The sequence below is a fragment of the Salvelinus fontinalis genome, chromosome 36 (genome assembly GCF_029448725.1).
Source record: "Salvelinus fontinalis isolate EN_2023a chromosome 36, ASM2944872v1, whole genome shotgun sequence".
NCBI classification, from domain to species: Eukaryota; Metazoa; Chordata; class Actinopteri; order Salmoniformes; family Salmonidae; genus Salvelinus; species Salvelinus fontinalis.
Genome location: NC_074700.1, coordinates 14,978,021 through 14,998,146, shown reverse-complemented (window position 1 = coordinate 14,998,146; position 20,126 = coordinate 14,978,021). Strand labels below are relative to the sequence as shown.

Genomic DNA, 20,126 nt, shown 5'->3' with positions numbered 1-20,126 from the left:
TCACATCCAATTCCCTACAGCTTCTCACCATTGGTTTGTGTTGTTTATGCAGTTCCAAAATGATGTTAATTCCGGGAGAAACGTCATGAAAAATAGATTATATCCCCTGAGTGTGTTCCCTATTTCCTCTCCCTGGTTTCTGGAGAGGGGTTGATAGCGTGTATCATCACGTTTTGATTTACCAGCTAATCTAAATGCCTCGTCTTGGTATGATTCGTGAAGTGAAAATATGCAATTAGATACAATCGCAAACGTTTTAATTATTCAAGCTATTTACATAGGCACCCAAAGTCAATGTCCCCAACACTGTTATGAGTGTTGGGATCACAGACAGAGTCCACATTCTTGCAGACATCCATTTTCTTTCAGTCTACTTGACTGATTTCAATTCAAATTGACACCAACCCTGGCAGACATGTGATGTGCATACAATATGAGTTTCTTCTTTGTTTTTACCTCTTTCACCATTAGTCTAGTTGCAGGTGTGTCAGGGGTGTAGAGGATCTTGCCTAGGATTAGGGGCCGAAATGTCCTCCAAACAATACGTAGGCCAGGAGTTCCCTCAAGAGTGTCAATCAGTACTTTGCAGAAGGCACCTGGTGAGAGAGAAACATCTATTGTTCCTTCAAACACGCGTAAATGCACCTGTTAGTGACTTAGAAATTGAGAAAAGCAACAGATAAAAATTATACAGACATCTGTCTGAATGAGTACAAGGACCAAACCACGAAATATAACATAAGATACATTAATAATGTCTTGACGATAATAGATATAAAAAAATTAAAAACATTTTATGTTCGGACCACATTTAATCCATCTGTTACAATCAAAGTTACCATCAAAATAAAAGTTTGTTAATCTGTTGTGTTTCAGGGTTAGAAACAGAAGATTTAGGCTGCATCCTAAATGGCACCCTATTCCCTATAGTGGACTACTTTTGACCAGAGCCCTATGGGTACAAATAGAGCCCATAGTTTCCCAGAAATCACATCAAACCCTCACGCCACTGCTGAGAAAATAAACGGTAGTCTTCACATGCTTAATAATGGAAGTAGCAGGTGATATGACAACCGGTCAAGTTTACACTTTTCACTATGTGGAGGATTTACTGCAATTCCGACACTTCAAAGACTCAATTATTTTGTGTCGAACAACTCCTTTAATGTGTAGCTAATAACACAATGGCTGGGGAGAGAGGAAGGAAGGGAGCAAGATATTTATATAGCAGTCCAGCACAGCTGAATACACACAGGAGGAGTCGGGAGCCAGGAGTGCTCAACACTGAGGGAGAAAACAATTCAATATGCTCAGCTGCAGTGGGATCATTACTAATTTATCCAATCTGCCCGTGTGAATATTGCCAGGTCGGTTGGAGCGCTGTGTAGGTTACACAGGACGATAGATCTGAGGGAATAGCATGGTGAAAGGTGCTGCAGCCACCACTTGTTTGTGTTCTGTAGGGTGTGAGGACGTCTCTGTCTGTCCTGTAAAGCTTCTCTGTTTATCGGTATCTGTCTGCTTGCCTGCCTATATTTGTCTGTCTGCCTGCCTACTGTACATGTCTCTATATCTGTGTCTCTGTTTCTGTCTGCCTCGATGTGTCTCTGTGTCTTTGTCTAACTGCCTGTACTTTTGTGTGTGTCTTTTGGTCCGTCTGTCTGTGCTCAGGTGCGTAGGTCTATACTTGGCCCGTCATCTCAACTCAAAAGTCTCTTCCACCTCTTCTATCACAGTGCTCCCTTAACCGCTGGCCATCAAAGATTTGGGTGCAGGATGTGCGATAAATATTAGTATTTTGCCTTGCGGCCATCCCTTCTAAGGTGCTCCGGAGAAACTCTGTCGGGTGCTAATGCCCGCCCTCACTCCGGCCAGCTGTTTCCCCTGACCACATGTCATTTCCTATAATCATATCGCTTAGACAGGCAGTACACAGCGTCACATGGCTTAGAGCTTTCCGTTCAATAAATATTGATATCAGGATGAATCTCTTCCACCCATTCTTATTCGTATGAATATTTATCTCCCCCAAAACTGTGACATACCATCATATTCTTACCAAAGGTATCTGATTTATCACACAATGGTGGCAGTGAGGACCTGAATCCATATTTTACACAGGGAGCTGCAGCCAAGTAATTGCTCGGAGCCTCTAGTCAGCCCCTCATCATACCCGGCAAATTTAATACATTTGAGTTCCGCACAGTGCAGAAATAAGACTCTCTCACACACACATACGTTTTACTCTGCACACGTACATACACACAGTCACACGCCTACCTATCGTGGCTAACACACACATCACTCACTTAGACTGCACCGCTTCCAACATTCAAATAGAACTCTCCAGAATGTCATTCAAACGCGACTGTCTCTCAAGTGAAAGCCATACAATATTCCTTTCATCACTCACACACAGATAAACATAATATTTGTGCAGACACACACATACATACACAAATTCACACGAACATCTAAAAACAATGCTCTACTGCAACTTCTACATCCAACTAAGGGCAATCAATGGTCAATTGGGCCGACCAACCAGTGCTCCCGCACATTGGCTAACCGGGCTATCTGCATTGTGTCTCACCCACCCCCTGCCAACCACTGTTCATCATGCATGCATAGTCACTTTAACCATATCTAAATGTACATACTACCTCAATCAGCCTGACTAACCAGTGTCTGTATGTAGCCTCGCTACTTTTATAGCCTATAGTCTGTCTTTTTACTGTTGTTTTTATTTCTTTACCTACCTATTGTTCACCTAATACCTTTTTTGCTTTGTTGGTTAGAGCCTGTAAGTAATAGTTTAGACACTGTTAATGCTGTAAATGACTATTGTATCTGGAAATGGCAGATTTTTTATAGAATATATACATAGGCGTACAGAGGCCAATTATCAGCAACCATCACTCCTGTGTTCCAATGGCACGTTGTGTTAGCTAATCCAAGTGTATCATTTTAAAAGGCTATTTGATCATGAGAAAAACCTTTTGCAATTATGTTAGCACAGCTGAAAACTGTTGTTCTGATTAAAGAAGCAATACAACTGGCCTTCTTTGGACTAGTTGAGCATTTGGATCAGCATTTGTGGGTTCGATTACAGAAATCAAATCAAATGTTATTAGTCACATGTGCCAAATACAACAGGTGTAGACCTGACAGTGAAATGCTTACTTATGAGCCCCTAACCAACAATGCAGTTTTAAAAAATATGGATAAAAATAAGAAATAAAAATAACAAGTAATTAAGAGCAGCAGTAAATAACAATAGCGAGACCATATACAGGGGTGTACCGGTACCGAGTCAATGTGCGGGGGCACCGGTTTGTTGAGGTAGTATGTACATGTAGGTAGAGTTATTAAAGTGACTATGCATAGATGATAACAACAGAGAGTAGCACTGTAAAAGAGGGGGGGGGTGCAAATAGTCTGGGTAGCCATTTGATTAGATGTTCAGGAGTCTTATGGCTTGGGGCTAGCTTGGTGGCTTGGGGCTTGGGGGCTTCGCTCCACAGGTAATATTACATTTCATTACATTTCATTACAGTACAACGGTTTGATTTGTTTGATCTGAGCAATTTTTCTTAGCTAGCTACATAGCCGTCTTTGTATCAAAGATAATTGTGTAGTTTAGAGTAATTATCGAGGTTAGCTAGCCAGCTATTTTCGTCCTTCTAACGTAGTCAACACTGCTAGCTAGCCAGCTAGCCAACTTCTACCGAATAGCAGCACTGTAGAAACTATTACATTACAACGGAACGACTTGATTAGTGTAGTGTTAGCTAGCTACATAGTTGTCTTTGCTGTCTTTGTATCTAAGATAATTGTGTAGTTTAGAGTAATTATCGAGGTTAGCTAGCCAGCTATTTTCCTCCGCCGCGCCGCGCCACCGTTCTCCTACCTAGTCAACAACTGCTAGCTAGCTAGTCAACTTCTACCGACTAGCAGCACTGTAGAAACTAATACATTACAACGGAACGATTTGATTAGTGTAGTGTTAGCTAGCTACATAGTTGTCTTTGCTGTCTTTGTATCTAAGATAATTGTGTAGTTTAGAGTAATTATCGAGGTTAGCTAGCCAGCTATTTTCGTCCGCCACGACACCGTTCTCCTACCTAGTCAACAACTGCTAGCTAGCTAGTCAACTTCTACCGACTAGCAGCACTGTAGAAACTAATAATACATTACAACGGAACGATTTGATTAGTGTAGTGTTAGCTAGCTACATAGTTGTCTTTGCTGTCTTTGTATCTAAGATAATTGTGTAGTTTAGAGTAATTATCGAGGTTAGCTAGCCAGCTATTTTCGTCCGCCGCGCCGCGCCACCGTTCTCCTACTAAGTCAACAACCGCTAGCTAGCTAGTCAACTTCTACCGACTAGCAGCACTGTAGAAACTAATAATACATTACAACGGAACGATTTGATTAGTGTAGTGTTAGCTAGATACATAGTTGTCTTTGCTGTCTTTGTATCTAAGATAATTGTGTAGTTTAGAGTAATTATCGAGGTTAGCTACCCAGCTATTTTCATCCGCCGCGCCACCGTTCTCCTACCTAGTCAACAACTGCTAGCTAGCTAGTCAACTTCTACCGACTAGCAGCACTGTAGAAACTAATAATACATTACAACGGAACGATTTGATTAGTGTAGTGTTAGCTAGATACATAGTTGTCTTTGCTGTCTTTGTATCTAAGATAATTGTGTAGTTTAGAGTAATTATCGAGGTTACCTAGCCAGTTATCGAGGTTACCTAGCCAGCTACACTTTCAAACAAAGTCAACAACGCAGCCACTGCTAGCTAGCCTATTTCACCAGCCAGCAGTACTGTATCATTTTAATCATTTTAGTCAATAAGATTTTTGCAACGTAAGCTTAACTTTCTGAACATTCGAGACGTGTAGTCCACTTGTCATTCCAATCTCCTTTGCATTAGCGTAGCCTCTTCTGTAGCCTGTCAACTATGTGTCTGTCTATCCCTGTTCTCTCCTCTCTGCACAGACCATACAAACGCTTCACACCGCGTGGCCGCTGCCACTGTAACCTGGTGGTCCCAGCGCGCATGACCCACGTGGAGTTCCAGGTCTCCGGCAGCCTCTGGAACTGCCGATCTGCGGCCAACAAGGCAGAGTTCATCTCAGCCTATGCTTCCCTCCAGTCCCTAGACTTCTTGGCACTGAGGGAAACATGGATTACCACAGATAACACTGCTACTCCTACTGCTCTCTCCTCGTCTGCCCACGTGTTCTCGCACACCCCGAGAGCTTCTGGTCAGCGGGGTGGTGGCACTGGGATCCTTATCTCTCCCAAGTGGACATTCTCTCTTTCTCCCCTGACCCATCTGTCTATCGCCTCCTTTAAATTCCATGCTGTCACAGTTACCAGCCCGTTCAAGCTTAACATCCTTATCATTTATCGCCCTCCAGGTTCCCTTGGAGAGTTCATCAATGAGCTTGACGCCTTGATAAGTTCCTTTCCTGAGGATGGCTCACCTCTCACAGTTCTGGGTGACTTTAACCTCCCCACGTCTACCTTTGACTAATTCCTCTCTGCCTCCTTCTTTCCACTACTCTCCTATTTTTGACCTCACCCTCTCACCTTCCCCCCTACTCACAAGGCAGGCAATATGCTTGACCTCATCTTTACTAGATGCTGTTCTTCCACTAATCTCATTGCAACTCCCCTCCAAGTCTCCGACCACTACCTTGTATCCTTTTCCCTCTCGCTCTCATCCAACACTTCCCACTCTGCCCCTACTCGGATGGTATCGCGCCGTCCCAACCTTCGCTCTCTCTCCCCCGCTACTCTCTCCTCTTCCATCCTATCATCTCTTCCCTCTGCTCAAACCTTCTCCAACCTATCTCCTGATTCTGCCTCCTCAACCCTCCACTCCTCCCTTTCTGCATCCTTTGACTCTCTATGTCCCCTATCCTCCAGGCCGGCTCGGTCCTCCCCTCCTGCTCTGTGGCTCGACGACTCATTGCGAGCTCACAGAACAGGGCTCCGGGCAGCCGAGCGGAAATGGAGGAGAACTCGCCTCCCTGCGGACCTGGCATCCTTTCACTCCCTCCTCTCTACATTTTCCTCTTCTGTCTCTGCTGCTAAAGCCACTTTCTACCACTCTAAATTCCAAGCATCTGCCTCTAACCCTAGGAAGCTCTTTGCCACCTTCTCCTCCCTCCTGAATCCTCCCCCCCCCCCCCCCCCCCTCCTCCTTCTCCTTCTCTGCGGATGACTTCGTCAACCATTTTGAAAGAAGGTCGATGACATCCGATCCTCGTTTGCTAAGTCAAACGACACCGCTGGTTCTGCTCACACTGCCATACCCTGTGCTTTGACCTCTTTCTCCCCTCTCTCTCCAGATGAAATCTCGCGTCTTGTGACAGCCGGCCGCCCAACAACCTGCCCGCTTGACCCTATCCCCTCCTCTCTTCTCCAGACCATTTCCGGAGACCTTCTCCCTTACCTCACCTCGCTCATCAACTCATCCTTGACCACTGGCTACGTCCCTTCCGTCTTCAAGAGAGCGAGAGTTGCACCCCTTCTGAAAAAACCTACACTCGATCCCTCCGATGTCAACAACTACAGACCAGTATCCCTTCTTTCTTTTCTCTCCAAAACTCTTGAACGTGCCGTCCTTGGCCAGCTCCTCTGCTATCTCTCTCAGAATGACCTTCTTGATCCAAATCAGTCAGGTTTCAAGACTAGTCATTCAACTGAGACTGCTCTTCTCTGTGTCACGGAGGCGCTCCGCACTGCTAAAGCTAACTCTCTCTCCTCTGCTCTCATCCTTCTAGACCTATCGGCTGCCTTTGATACTGTGAACCATCAGATCCTCCTCTCCACCCTCTCCGAGTTGGGCATCTCCGGCGCGGCCCACGCTTGGATTGCGTCCTACCTGACAGGTCGCTCCTACCAGGTGGCGTGGCGAGAATCTGTCTCCGCACCACGTGCTCTCACCACTGGTGTCCCCCAGGGCTCTGTTCTAGGCCCTCTCCTATTCTCGCTATACACCAAGTCACTTGGCTCTGTCATATCCTCACATGGTCTCTCCTATCATTGCTATGCAGACGACACACAATTAATCTTCTCCTTTCCCCCTTCTGATAACCAGGTGGCGAATCGCATCTCTGCATGTCTGGCAGACATATCAGTGTGGATGACGGATCACCACCTCAAGCTGAACCTCGGCAAGACGGAGCTGCTCTTCCTCCCGGGGACGGACTGCCCGTTCCATGATCTCGCCATCACGGTTGACAACTCCATTGTGTCCTCCTCCCAGAGTGCTAAGAACCTTGGCGTGATCCTGGACAACACCCTGTCGTTCTCAACTAACATCAAGGCGGTGACCCGTTCCTTTAGGTTCATGCTTTACAACATTCGCAGAGTACGACCCTGCCTCACACAGGAAGCGGCGCAGGTCCTAATCCAGGCACTTGTCATCTCCCGTCTGGATTACTGCAACACGCTGTTGGCTGGGCTCCCTGCCTGTGCCATTAAACCCCTACAACTCATCCAGAACGCCGCAGCCCGTCTGGTGTTCAACCTTCCCAAGTTCTCTCATGTCACCCCGCTCCTCCGCTCTCTCCACTGGCTTCCAGTTGAAGCTCGCATCCGCTACAAGACCATGGTGCTTGCCTACGGAGCTGTGAGGGGAACGGCACCTCCGTACCTTCAGGCTCTGATCAGGCCCTACACCCAAACAAGGGAACTGCGTTCATCCACCTCTGGCCTGCTCGCCTCCCTACCTCTGAGGAAGTACAGTTCCCGCTCAGCCCAGTCAAAACTGTTCGCTGCTCTGGCACCCCAATAGTGGAACAAACTCCCTCACGACGCCAGGTCAGCGGAGTCAATCACCACCTTCCGGAGACACCTGAAACCCCACCTCTTTAAGGAATACCTAGGATAGGATAAAGTAATCCTTCTAACCCCCCCCTCCCCTTTAAAAGATTTAGATGCACTATTGTAAAGTGGTTGTTCCACTGGATATCATAAGGTGAATGCACCAATTTGTAAGTCGCTCTGGATAAGAGCGTCTGCTAAATGACTTAAATGTAAATGTAAATGGGTAGAAGCTGTTTAGAAGCCTCTCGGACCTAGACTTGGTGCTCCGGTACTGCTTCCCATGCGGTAGCAGAGAGAACAGTCTATGACTAGGGTGGCTGGAGTCTTTGACAATTTTTAGGGCCTTCCTCTGACACCGCCTGGTATAGAGGTCCTGGATGGCATGAAGCTTGGCCCCAGTGATGTACTGGGCCATTCGCACTACCCTCTGTAGTGCCTTGCCGTTGGAGGCCGAGCAGTTGCCATACCAGGCAGTTTGTTGGTGATGTGGACACCAAGGAACTTGAAGCTCTCAACCTGCTCCACTGCAGCCCCGTCGATGAGAATTGGGGTGTGCTAGGTCCTCTTTTTCCTGTAGTCCACCACCAGTCCATCGTCTCCTTTGTTTTGATCACATTGAGGGAGAGGTTGTTGTCCTGGCACCACACGGCCAGGTCTCTGACCTCCTCCCTATAGGCTGTCTCGTTGTTGTCGGTGATCAGGCCTACCGCTGTTGTGTCATCGGCAAATTTAATGATGGTGTTGGAGTCGTGCCTGGTCGTGCAGGTCATGAGTGAACAGGGAGTATAGGAGGGGATTGAGCACGCACCCCTGAGGGGCCCCTGTGTTGAGGATCAGCTTTGCGGATGTGTTGTTACCTACCCTTACCAGCTGGGGGCGGCCCGTCATGAGGTCAAAGATCCAGTTGCAGAGGGAGCTGTTCAGTCCCAGGGTCCTTAGCTTATTGATGAGCTTTGAGGGCCCTACGGTGTTGAACTTTGAGCTGTAATCAATGAATAGAATTCTCACATAAATTATACATTTGGATTAGCTAACACAACGTGCCATTGGAACACAGGAGTGATGGTTGCTGATAATGGGCCTCTGCACTGTGTAGATATTCCATAAAAAAAAATATTTTGTCCAGGTGGGAAAGGGCAGTGTGGAGTGCAAAAGAGATTGCATCATCTGTGGATCTGTTGCACTTGTCCTCTTGCTCAGTTGTGCCACTCCTCTTACTATTCTGGTTATAGCCAGTTTGCGCTGTTCTGTGAAGGGCATAGTACACAGCGCTGTACCAGATCTTCAGCTTCTTGGCAATTTCTCACATGGAATACCCTTCAATTCTCAAAACAAGAATAGATTGACGAGTTTCAGAAGAAAGGTCTTTTTGAGCCTGTAATCGAACCCACAAATGCTGATGCTCCAGATGCTCAACTAGTCTAAAAAAGGACAGTTTTATTGCTTCTTTAATCAGAACAGTTTTCAGCTGTGCTAACATAATTGCAAAAGTGTTTTCTAATGATCAATTAGCCTTTTAAATTATACATTTGGATTAGCTAACACAACGTGCCATTGGAACACAGGAGTGATGGTTGCTGATAATGGGCCTCTGCACTATGTAGATATTCCATTAAAAAAAATCTGCCGTTTCCAGCTACAATAGTTATTTACAACATTAACAATGTCTACACTATATTTCTGATCATTTTGATGTTATTTTAATGGACCATTTAAAAAAAAAACAAGGACATTTCTATGTGACCCCAAACTTTTGAACGGTAGTGTATATAAAAACAGCCTCCAGCAAAATGAACATATTCTGTATGCTATAGGCCTGGCCCCGGTTTCCCAGAAGCATCTTAAGGCTATGTTCATTGTTAGAACCATAGGATCATATAGTTCTAACAATGAACTTATCCTAAAGAAAAGTTTGCGAAACAGGGCCCAGGACTCTAAAACCCTGTTCCTGGAGAGCTACCATCCTGAAGATATTTAACTCTAATCCAGTGCATCTCATTCTACCAACTGGCTGGTTGATCAGCTGGATCAGGTTAGTCACGACTGGGGTTGGATTGAAGACCTACAGCAAGGTACAGTAGTTCTACAGGAACAGGGTTGGGAAGAACTGCTATAAGCTCTATCCATCATACATTTCAATGCCCTATACACACCCTTTTTTCTATGATATGTGATTCCCCAGCCCAGTGGGGAGTGTAAACAATAGATCCAAAGGGCTAATCTCATTTCTCCTTTGTGATAGGCCATCTACATTTTTTTTTACAAGTGTTTACTGCCACAGACAGACAGTTTTTTTCTTTAATGATGCTATTGGATGGTGCCTAATCCCAACATGAATTAATTTGGGAGCCTTTATAGCCTTTATTGTTTCTATTTTAGTTTTCCTCAGGGCCACTTTGAGTCGTGCAAAAGAGACGTACTGTATATTGGTTATTGTAAAGAGACGTGTATTACATTTACATTTACATTTACATTTACATTTAAGTCATTTAGCAGACGCTCTTATCCAGAGCGACTTACAAATTGGTGCATTCACCTTATGACATCCAGTGGAACAGCCACTTTACAATAGTGCATCTAGATCTTTTAAGGGGGGGGGGGGGGGGGGGGGGCAGAAGGATTGCTTTATCCTATCCTAGGTATTCCTTGAAGAGGTGGGGTTTCAGGTGTCTCCGGAAGGTGGTGATTGACTCCGCTGTCCTGGCGTCGTGAGGGAGTTTGTTCCACCATTGGGGTGCCAGAGCAGCGAACAGTTTTGACTGGGCTGAGCGGGAACTGTACTTCCTCAGTGGTAGGGAGGCGAGCAGGCCAGAGGTGGATGAACGCAGTGCCCTTGTTTGGGTGTAGGGCCTGATCAGAGCCTGAAGGTACTGAGGTGCCGTTCCCCTCACAGCTCCGTAGGCAAGCACCATGGTCTTGTAGCGGATGCGAGCTTCAACTGGAAGCCAGTGGAGAGAGCGGAGGAGCGGGGTGACGTGAGAGAACTTGGGAAGGTTGAACACCAGACGGGCTGCGGCGTTCTGGATGAGTTGTAGGGGTTTAATGGCACAGGCAGGGAGCCCAGCCAACAGCGAGTTGCAGTAATCCAGACGGGAGATGACAAGTGCCTGGATTAGGACCTGCGCCGCTTCCTGTGTGAGGCAGGGTCGTACTCTGCGGATGTTGTAGAGCATGAACCTACAGGAACGGGCCACCGCCTTGATGTTGGTGGAGAACGACAGGGTGTTGTCCAGGATCACGCCAAGGTTCTTAGCACTCTGGGAGGAGGACACAATGGAGTTGTCAACCGTGATGGCGAGATCATGGAACGGGCAGTCCGTCCCCGGGAGGAAGAGCAGCTCCGTCTTGCCGAGGTTCAGCTTGAGGTGGTGATCCGTCATCCACACTGATATGTCTGCCAGACATGCAGAGATGCGATTCGCCACCTGGTCATCAGAAGGGGGAAAGGAGAAGATTAATTGTGTGTCGTCTGCATAGCAATGATAGGAGAGACCATGTGAGGTTATGACAGAGCCAAGTGACTTGGTGTATAGCGAGAATAGGAGAGGGCCTAGAACAGAGCCCTGGGGGACACCAGTGGTGAGAGCGCGTGGTGAGGAGACAGATTCTCGCCACGCCACCTGGTAGGAGCGACCTGTCAGGTAGGACGCAATCCAAGCGTGGGCCGCGCCGGAGATGCCCAACTCGGAGAGGGTGGAGAGGAGGATCTGATGGTTCACAGTATCGAAGGCAGCCGATAGGTCTAGAAGGATGAGAGCAGAGGAGAGAGAGTTAGCTTTAGCAGTGCGGAGCGCCTCCGTGACACAGAGAAGAGCAGTCTCAGTTGAATGACTAGTCTTGAAACCTGACTGATTTGGATCAAGAAGGTCATTCTGAGAGAGATAGCAGGAGAGCTGGCCAAGGACGGCACGTTCAAGAGTTTTGGAGAGAAAAGAAAGAAGGGATACTGGTCTGTAGTTGTTGACATCGGAGGGATCGAGTGTAGGTTTTTTCAGAAGGGGTGCAACTCTCGCTCTCTTGAAGACGGAAGGGACGTAGCCAGCGGTCAAGGATGAGTTGATGAGCGAGGTGAGGTAAGGTAGAAGGTCTCCGGAAATGGTCTGGAGAAGAGAGGAGGGGATAGGGTCAAGCGGGCAGGTTGTTGGGCGGCCGGCCGTCACAAGACGCGAGATTTCATCTGGAGAGAGAGGGGAGAAAGAGGTCAAAGCACAGGGTTGGGCAGTGTGAGCAGAACCAGCGGTGTCGTTTGACTTAGCAAACGAGGATCGGATGTCGTCGACCTTCTTTTCAAAATGGTTGACGAAGTCGTCTGCAGAGAGGGAGGAGGGGGGGGGAGGGGGAGGAGGATTCAGGAGGGAGGAGAAGGTGGCAAAGAGCTTCCTAGGGTTAGAGGCAGATGCTTGGAATTTAGAGTGGTAGAAAGTGGCTTTAGCAGCAGAGACAGAAGAGGAAAATGTAGAGAGGAGGGAGTGAAAGGATGCCAGGTCCGCAGGGAGGCGAGTTTTCCTTCATTTCCGCTCGGCTGCCCGGAGCCCTGTTCTGTGAGCTCGCAATGAGTCGTCGAGCCACGGAGCGGGATGGGAGGACCGAGCCGGCCTGGAGGATAGGGGACATAGAGAGTCAAAGGATGCAGAAAGGGAGGAGAGGAGGGTTGAGGAGGCAGAATCAGGAGATAGGTTGGAGAAGGTTTGGGCAGAGGGAAGAGATGATAGGATGGAAGAGGAGAGAGTAGCGGGGGAGAGAGAGCGGAGGTTGGGACGGCGCGATACCATCCGAGTAGGGGCAGTGTGGGAAGTGTTGGATGAGAGCGAGAGGGAAAAGGATACAAGGTAGTGGTCGGAGACTTGGAGGGGAGTTGCAATGAGGTTAGTGGAAGAACAGCATCTAGTAAAGATGAGGTCAAGCGTATTGCCTGCCTTGTGAGTAGGGGGGGAAGGTGAGAGGGTGAGGTCAAAAGAGGAGAGGAGTGGAAAGAAGGAGGCAGAGAGGAATGAGTCAAAGGTAGACATGGGGAGGTTAAAGTCACCCAGAACTGTGAGAGGTGAGCCGTCCTCAGGAAAGGAGCTTATCAAGGCATCAAGCTCATTGATGAACTCTCCAAGGGAACCTGGAGGGCGATAAATGATAAGGATGTTAAGCTTGAAAGGGCTGGTAACTGTGACAGCATGGAATTCAAAGGAGGCGATAGACAGATGGGTAAGGGGAGAAAGAGAGAATGACCACTTGGGAGAGATGAGGATCCCGGTGCCACCACCCCGCTGACCAGAAGGTCTCGGGGTGTGCGAGAACACGTGGGCAGACGAAGAGAGAGCAGTAGGAGTAGCAGTGTTATCTGTGGTGAGCCATGTTTCCGTCAGTGCCAGGAAGTCGAGGGACTGGAGGGACGCATAGGCTGAGATGAGCTCTGCCTTGTTGGCCGCAGATCGGCAGTTCCAGAGGCTACCGGAGACCTGGAACTCCACGTGGGTCATGCGGGCTGGGACCACCAGGTTAGGGTGGGCGCGGCCACGCGGTGTGAAGCGTTTGTATGGTCTGTGCAGAGAGGAGAGAACAGGGATAGACAGACACATGGTTGACAGGCTACAGAAGAGGCTACGCTAATGCAAAGGAGATTAGAATGACAAGTGGGCTACACGTCTCGAATGTTCAGAAAGTTAAGCTTACGTTGCAAAAAAATAAAAATAAAATACAAGATCTTATTGACTAAAATGATATAGTACTGCTGGCTGGTGAAGTAGCCTGGCTAGCAGTGGCTACGTTGTTGAAAGTGAAGCTGGCTAGGTAACCTCGACAATTTCACTAAATTTCTCTAAACTACACAATTATCATGGATACAAGGACAGCAAAGACAACTAGCTAACACTACGCTAATCAAGTCGTTCCGTTGTAATGTAAGTTTCTACAGTGCTGCTATTCGGTAGAAGTTGGCTAGCTAGCAGTGTTGGCTAGGTAGGAGGACGGCAGCGCGGCAGGCGAAAAATAGCTGGCTAGCTAACCGATAATTACTCAAAGCTACACAATTATCTTAGATACAAAGATAGCAAAGAAAACTATGTAGCTAGCTAACACTACACAAGTCAAGTCGTTCCGTTGTAATGTAATCGTTTCTACAGTGCTGCTAATCGGTGGCTAGCTGGCTAGCTAGCAGGGTTGACTACGTTACGTTGCGTTACGTTAGGGCGAGAATACCTGGCTAGCGAACCTCAGCGAACCTTGATAACTACACAATTATCACCGATACAAAGACGGCTATGTAGCCAGCTAAGTAGCTAGCTAAGATCGAACAAATACAAATCAAAGATAGCAAAGACAACTGTGTAGTCAGCCAACACTACACTGATCAAGTCGTTCCGTTGTAATGCACTCATTTCTACAATGCTGCTATTCGGTGGCAAGCTGGCTAGCTAGCAGTGTTGGCTACGTTGCGTTACGTTAGGGCGAAAATAGCTGGCTGGCGAACCTCAATAACTACACAGTTATGTTTGATGCAAAGACGGCTATGTAGCTAGCTAAGATCAAACAAATCAAACCGTTGTACTGTAATGAAAATGAAAATCAGACCGTTGTACTATAATGAAATGTAATGAAAAGTTATACTACTATTCGGTAGACGGTGGACGTTTGCTAGCTGCTGGGCAGATAGCAGTGTGGACTACGATAGACGACGGAATACGGAATACGATAATTACGCAATTATCTTTTATACACAGACGGCTAAGTAGCTAGCTAAGAAGAAATTGCTAAGGTTAGACAAATTAAACCGTTGTACTATAATGAAATGTAATGAAATGTAATGAAAAGTTATACTACCTGCAGAGCGAATGCAAATGCGACCGCTCGCTCCAAACCGGATGTGTATTCCCATACTCATGTACTGTACAGAACACTAAAAATAATCAAGTTAAGCTATTAGCATGCAGATAGAGGTGTTGGCACTCATTTCAAATGGCTGCTGCATTGTTTTACTAATTTGTAGTGGCACCAGAACAAATCCACTTTAGGGTGTACACTTTATTCCATGGAAAAACCAAACATATTAAAATATAAAATCCCGCAGATCCTCAAACTAACAGGCAATTAATGGAACAGGATAGAGCAGCCCCTAATTAGTACAATCCGAAAGACATCACACTTGAGAAATTGTGCTCAGTGGTAAGCGGAGGGACAAACACATTTGTGTAATGAGGAACTCAGCACTGTAAATAAATAGGTCGGCTTGACAGGTCAGATCCCTGGTAAGTTTTAAGATTCTCTCGTTTTTGACTTTGGCGTCTCCTGGCCTCAGAAAACTTTTCCACTCTGTAAATAATCTATGAATATCTTAGCACCCGACTATTTGTCAAGCTGAACAGACAAGGGCTCGGCTGCATTTTAAAACATGACCATTTGTTGGAAAACAGAGACAAAAAAAACGGCTACATATTTCTTAAATGTCATAGGGAATAGCAATGTGTATGCCTAGCTGGTTACTGTTATACGAAATGGATTTATTGTCATTGGAGGAAGCATATTGAAGCCCATTTCTCAGAACAATACCTCCGTGATCAGAGGAATCATACAGGTCCCACATGACAAGTGTGACCTTTGAAGCATTCATGAATGTCATTTAAAACATGGTAGAGTGCCATGTCTGAGCTGTGTATACATTACCCAACATTGCTGTTTGACAGCTAGATGGATCCAAGACCACATAATAAGCCCTTTGCACAATAATAATAACATGCTATTCCAATCATTATTTCACATTTTCAAAAACTGTTGTACAACACAATTCCTTAACAGTAAGACAACATTTACACATTAAAGAAACCTCCTTGGACTGTTCAAAACTGATTTTATCATTCTCGGAACATAGTACTAACACTGTAAGAACATTGAGGGGGGCCTCCCGAGTGGTGCAGTGCTAGCTGTGCCATTAGAGATTCTGGGTTCGAGTGCAGGGTCTGTCGCAGCCGGCCGCGACCGGGAGACCCATGGGGCGGCGCACAATTGGCCCAGCATCGTCCGGGTTACGGGAGGGTTTGGCCGGGCAGGGATGTCCTTGTCCCATCGCGCACTAGCGACTCCTGTGGCGGGCGCAGTGCACACTGACACGGTCGGCAGGTGTACGATGTTTCCTCCAACACATTGGAGTGGCTGGCTTACGGATTAAGTGGGCATTGTGTCAAGAAGCAGTGCGGCTTGGTTGGGTTGTGTTTCGGAGGACGCATGGCTCTCAAATTTCGCCTCTCCCGAGTGTATGGGAGTCGCAGCGATGAGACAAGACTGTAACTACCAAATGGATACCACGAAATTGGGGAGAAAAAGTGGGAGCTTGATTTCACAGCTTACCTCCAATTCCTTTGAAATGTGTTATTTTGTGTTGAGATTTAAAGTATTACTAACAACCTTGTAACATGTCAGTGTACAAAGGTGGGGTCAAAAGAAAAGATGCAAGCTCTATGGTGAAGAAGAAATTTAAGGGAACTGAGGCCCTCTGTAAAGAGCTCCACGACACCATTTTGCAGGCCTCTAGACAGGCTATGGTGGAACAACATCACAGCCTGGATGCTATTATTACCTCAGCCGTGAAAAAGACAACATTCTGACACCAAAGATTGCAGCTTTTCGTCGGACGGGGCCACAGCGTCTCCCGACGCCTCCTGTCTCAGCCTCCAGTATTTATGCTGCAATAGTTTATGTCTTGGGGGGCTATGGTCAGTCTGATATATCACGAATATTTCTCCTGTCTTATCCGGTGTCCTGTGTGAATTTAAGTATGCTCTCTCTAATTCTCTCTTTTTCTCTCTTTCTTTCTCTCTGAGGACCTGAGCCCTAGGAACATGCCTCAGGACTACCTGGCCTGATGACTCCTTGCTGTCCCCAGTCCACATGGTCGTGCTGCTGCTCCAGTTTCAACTGTTCTGCCTGCGGCTATGGAGCCCTGACCTGTTCACAGGACGTTCTATCTGTCCCAGACCTGCTGTTTTCAACTCTCTAGAGACAGCAGGAGCGGTAGAGATACTCTGAATGATCGGCTATGAAAAGCCAACTGGCATTTACTGCTGAGGTGCTGATCTGTTGCACCCTCTACAACCACTGTGATTATTATTATGTGACCCTGCTGGTCATCTATGAACATTTGAACATCTTGGCCATGTTCTGTTATAATCTCCAACCGGCACAGCCAGAAGAGGACTGGCCACCCCTCATAGCCTGGTTCTGGTATATCTAGGGAGTTTTTCCTATCCACCGTGCTTCTACACCTGCATTGCTTGCTGTTTGGGGTTTTAGGCTGGGTTACTGTACAGCACTTTGTGACATCAGCTGATGTAGGAAGGGCTTTATAAAAAAAAAATGGATTGATTGCAGGTCCTGGTGACTAAAGCCAACAATTCAGTTAATGCTTTGGCCGTGGAAGACTTGAGCAAGTCTCTTAAACAGACCGAGGGGAAATACGACCAGCTTCACTCCAAGGTGCGTGAGAACAAATTAAAGATGCAGACTACAAAAAAAAGAACATGCCCTTAAAAGTGACAGAAATTGAGGCCAGAAATCGTATGTCAAATTTGAAATTGGTGGGACTCGACAACTCAGAGGAAGGGTCGGACTCCATTGGTTCCTAAAAATAAATCTGTCAATTTGGAGCCCTTCATTGGTAGGCCAGGACACAGAGAGGGCGCACCGCGTATTCAGCAAAGGCATCGGGTCTGAGCGGCCCCTAACCCTGATCTTTAATCTGCTGGATGACACTGACCACCAGGCTATCCTGCAAGGGGCAAGGGCCGTGTTCACCATAATGCACAAACACCAACATCTGCAGTTCTTTCTGGATTACAGTGCAGAGACCACAAAGAAGAGAACTGCATTCACTCCGGTAAAGAAGAAGATGAAGGCGCTTGGTCTACAGAAATGTCTGCAGTATCTTGCACTCCTTAAACTAACGCATGGAGGCAACAGGATTATCTTCAACTCACTCAGGGAGGCAGAGGATTTCCTCTGATCAACTTGAGGCAAATGGTACTTCGAACCCAGGCCGCAATGCCAATCCAGGCTTGGATCGCAGAGAAGACATCTCTTCACCCCGCGATAGAGAGGTAGCCACTGTGTTGCGGCTGACTAGCTTGCTATCTAGCTAGGTCCTTGAATTGTTTGTCTATTTTTAGTATACATAAACTAACCTGAGCTACAGCTCTGTGCTTCACAGAACCGAGTTTACGAATTAACTGGCGTGGCGAGTAGTTTTGTTGGGAGGACTTTACTGAACCGTTTCTTCCGAACTGAAAGAATACATATTTAAATGTTTTTAAATAAAGGCAAGCAACTTGTCTGTTACTGTTACTAGTAGTGGGAGTAGTTGGCTGGCTGGCTAGCTAGCGAAACTATCAAGAAACACAACACTAGTTCAGGAGGAAGACAGCGATGACATGTATGGATGATTACAACCCAGTCTCCGATTGGATAATTAATGTAGCTATTGGATGGAAATATGCATCCTCTGTTGTCTTTAATGTCACTGCATGTACCATGCGCTTTCAAGGTAAATGCTGTCTTTATTGTTGGTCTTGGTTGATAGAAAACTCCAGATCTCAGAGAACTCTTTTCTACGGTTCCATTATGATCATCTCATTGTGGGGGGAGATTTTAATGCAATGATTAACCCAGCGTCAGATAAATTCTCAAGTAGTCAGGATTCTCTTCCTGCGTCTTCCCTTGTGCTGAGAACATTTATTGCAGAACTGAATTTAATAGACATATGGCACTCTGCTCTACATAAATATAGTTAATTCTAGAATATGATCTTTGTCATACCTTCACTAATCGAAAATATATCAACATTGGAGATGTTGCCCATTTTGATATCTGATCACTCTCCTGTGATGTGCACAATAACCCATTTTAATACATTTTCCTCGAGCTCGTAGATGGTGTTTCAATGATTCTTTGTTGTTGAACCCAGGATTGACAATGTAGATCATTCAACAGCTGGGAGAATTGTTGGTAATCAATAGGGAGCAGTGTGAGAGTCCTCAGACATTATGGGAAGCAGCTAAATGTTTTATCAGAGGCAATTGTATAGTATTTTCCTCTACATTAAACTCAGAAATAAGCGCTACACAGAGATTGAGGCTGAGGTTGACTCGTTGGAGAGAGAGCAGATGGATGCATTCTCAAAGGAGAGGTCAAATAATAAACTCTTAGCATTGAGAGGGGAATTCAATGCACTCTCATTGCACAAAGCTGAATTTTGTATCCACTGAACTAAACAGAAATATTTTCTTGGGGACAGACCTAGTAGATTGCTTGCTCTGTGGCAGAAGCAGAATGAGTCTAAGACATCAATTAATGCTATACGCTTAAGTGATGGGCAAGTAGTCACAGATCCTGAAGAAATAAATTACATTTTTAAATATTTGTTATAGTGCCCTTTACTCATCAGAAGCTACACTTGATATGCAAAGGAGCAAGTTATTTATGCAGAATTTGGCTTTAACTAAATGGGATTTATTAGACAAAGCTGCTGGAACAACCCGTAACCTTAGAAGAGCTGGGGATGCGGTCAGGGCTATACAAAAAGGGAAATCTCCCTTGCTCGATGGAACTATATCTGGTTCTATGGGATAAAGTTGATCACTGATTTTGGACTCCATGAATTATGCTATTGAGACTGGGTCACTCCATAGGGACTAGAACATTGCCTGAACTACTCTGTTACTGAAGAAGGGAAAAGACTCGCGTTGAATGTTCTTGTTACCGACCAGTCTCCCTGATTTGTGGGGATGCAAAGTTAAATGCAAAAGTATTGGCCATGTGTATTGATCTCTTGGTGTGTAAGTTAATACACCATGCCCAAACTGGCTTTGATAAAAGGGAGATTGGCTGCAGATAATGTACGCAGGTTACTGCATGTTATTGACATTGGTGACAATTTACGTCACGCCTACTCTGTTTTGTCACTTGATGTTGAAAAGGCATTCAAGCGGTTAGAATGGGGATATGTATGGATTGTTTTGGAGCAGTTTGAGTTCAACCATAATTTCATCTCTATGATAAAAACATTACATAACAGCACCACTGCTTCAGTGACAACGGGTACCTGTCAATCGTCTCCATTTCCATTACAACGTGGATCTGAACGAGATTGTCCTATGTCCCCACTGCTTTTTGCTCTGTCACTAGAGCCCTTTGCCCAGGCTGTCAGAGAAAGTATGACTATATCTCCAATTGCAATTCATGGGTCTACAAACTTTCTCTCACGTCATGCAGATGACATCATTCTGTTCCTCTCCAATGT

General features: G+C 46.1%; 1 protein-coding gene across 1 annotated transcript in view; it reads right to left on the bottom strand.

The window, feature by feature from the left end:
• Positions 1–20,126, bottom strand: part of LOC129835257 (phospholipid-transporting ATPase ABCA1-like) — a 245,041-nt gene that overhangs the window by 184,399 nt on the left and 40,516 nt on the right. The window contains exon 10 of the mRNA XM_055900807.1: positions 457–596. Within this exon, the coding sequence (XP_055756782.1) occupies positions 457–596 (140 nt within the window). The remainder of the gene's footprint in view (positions 1–456; positions 597–20,126) is intronic.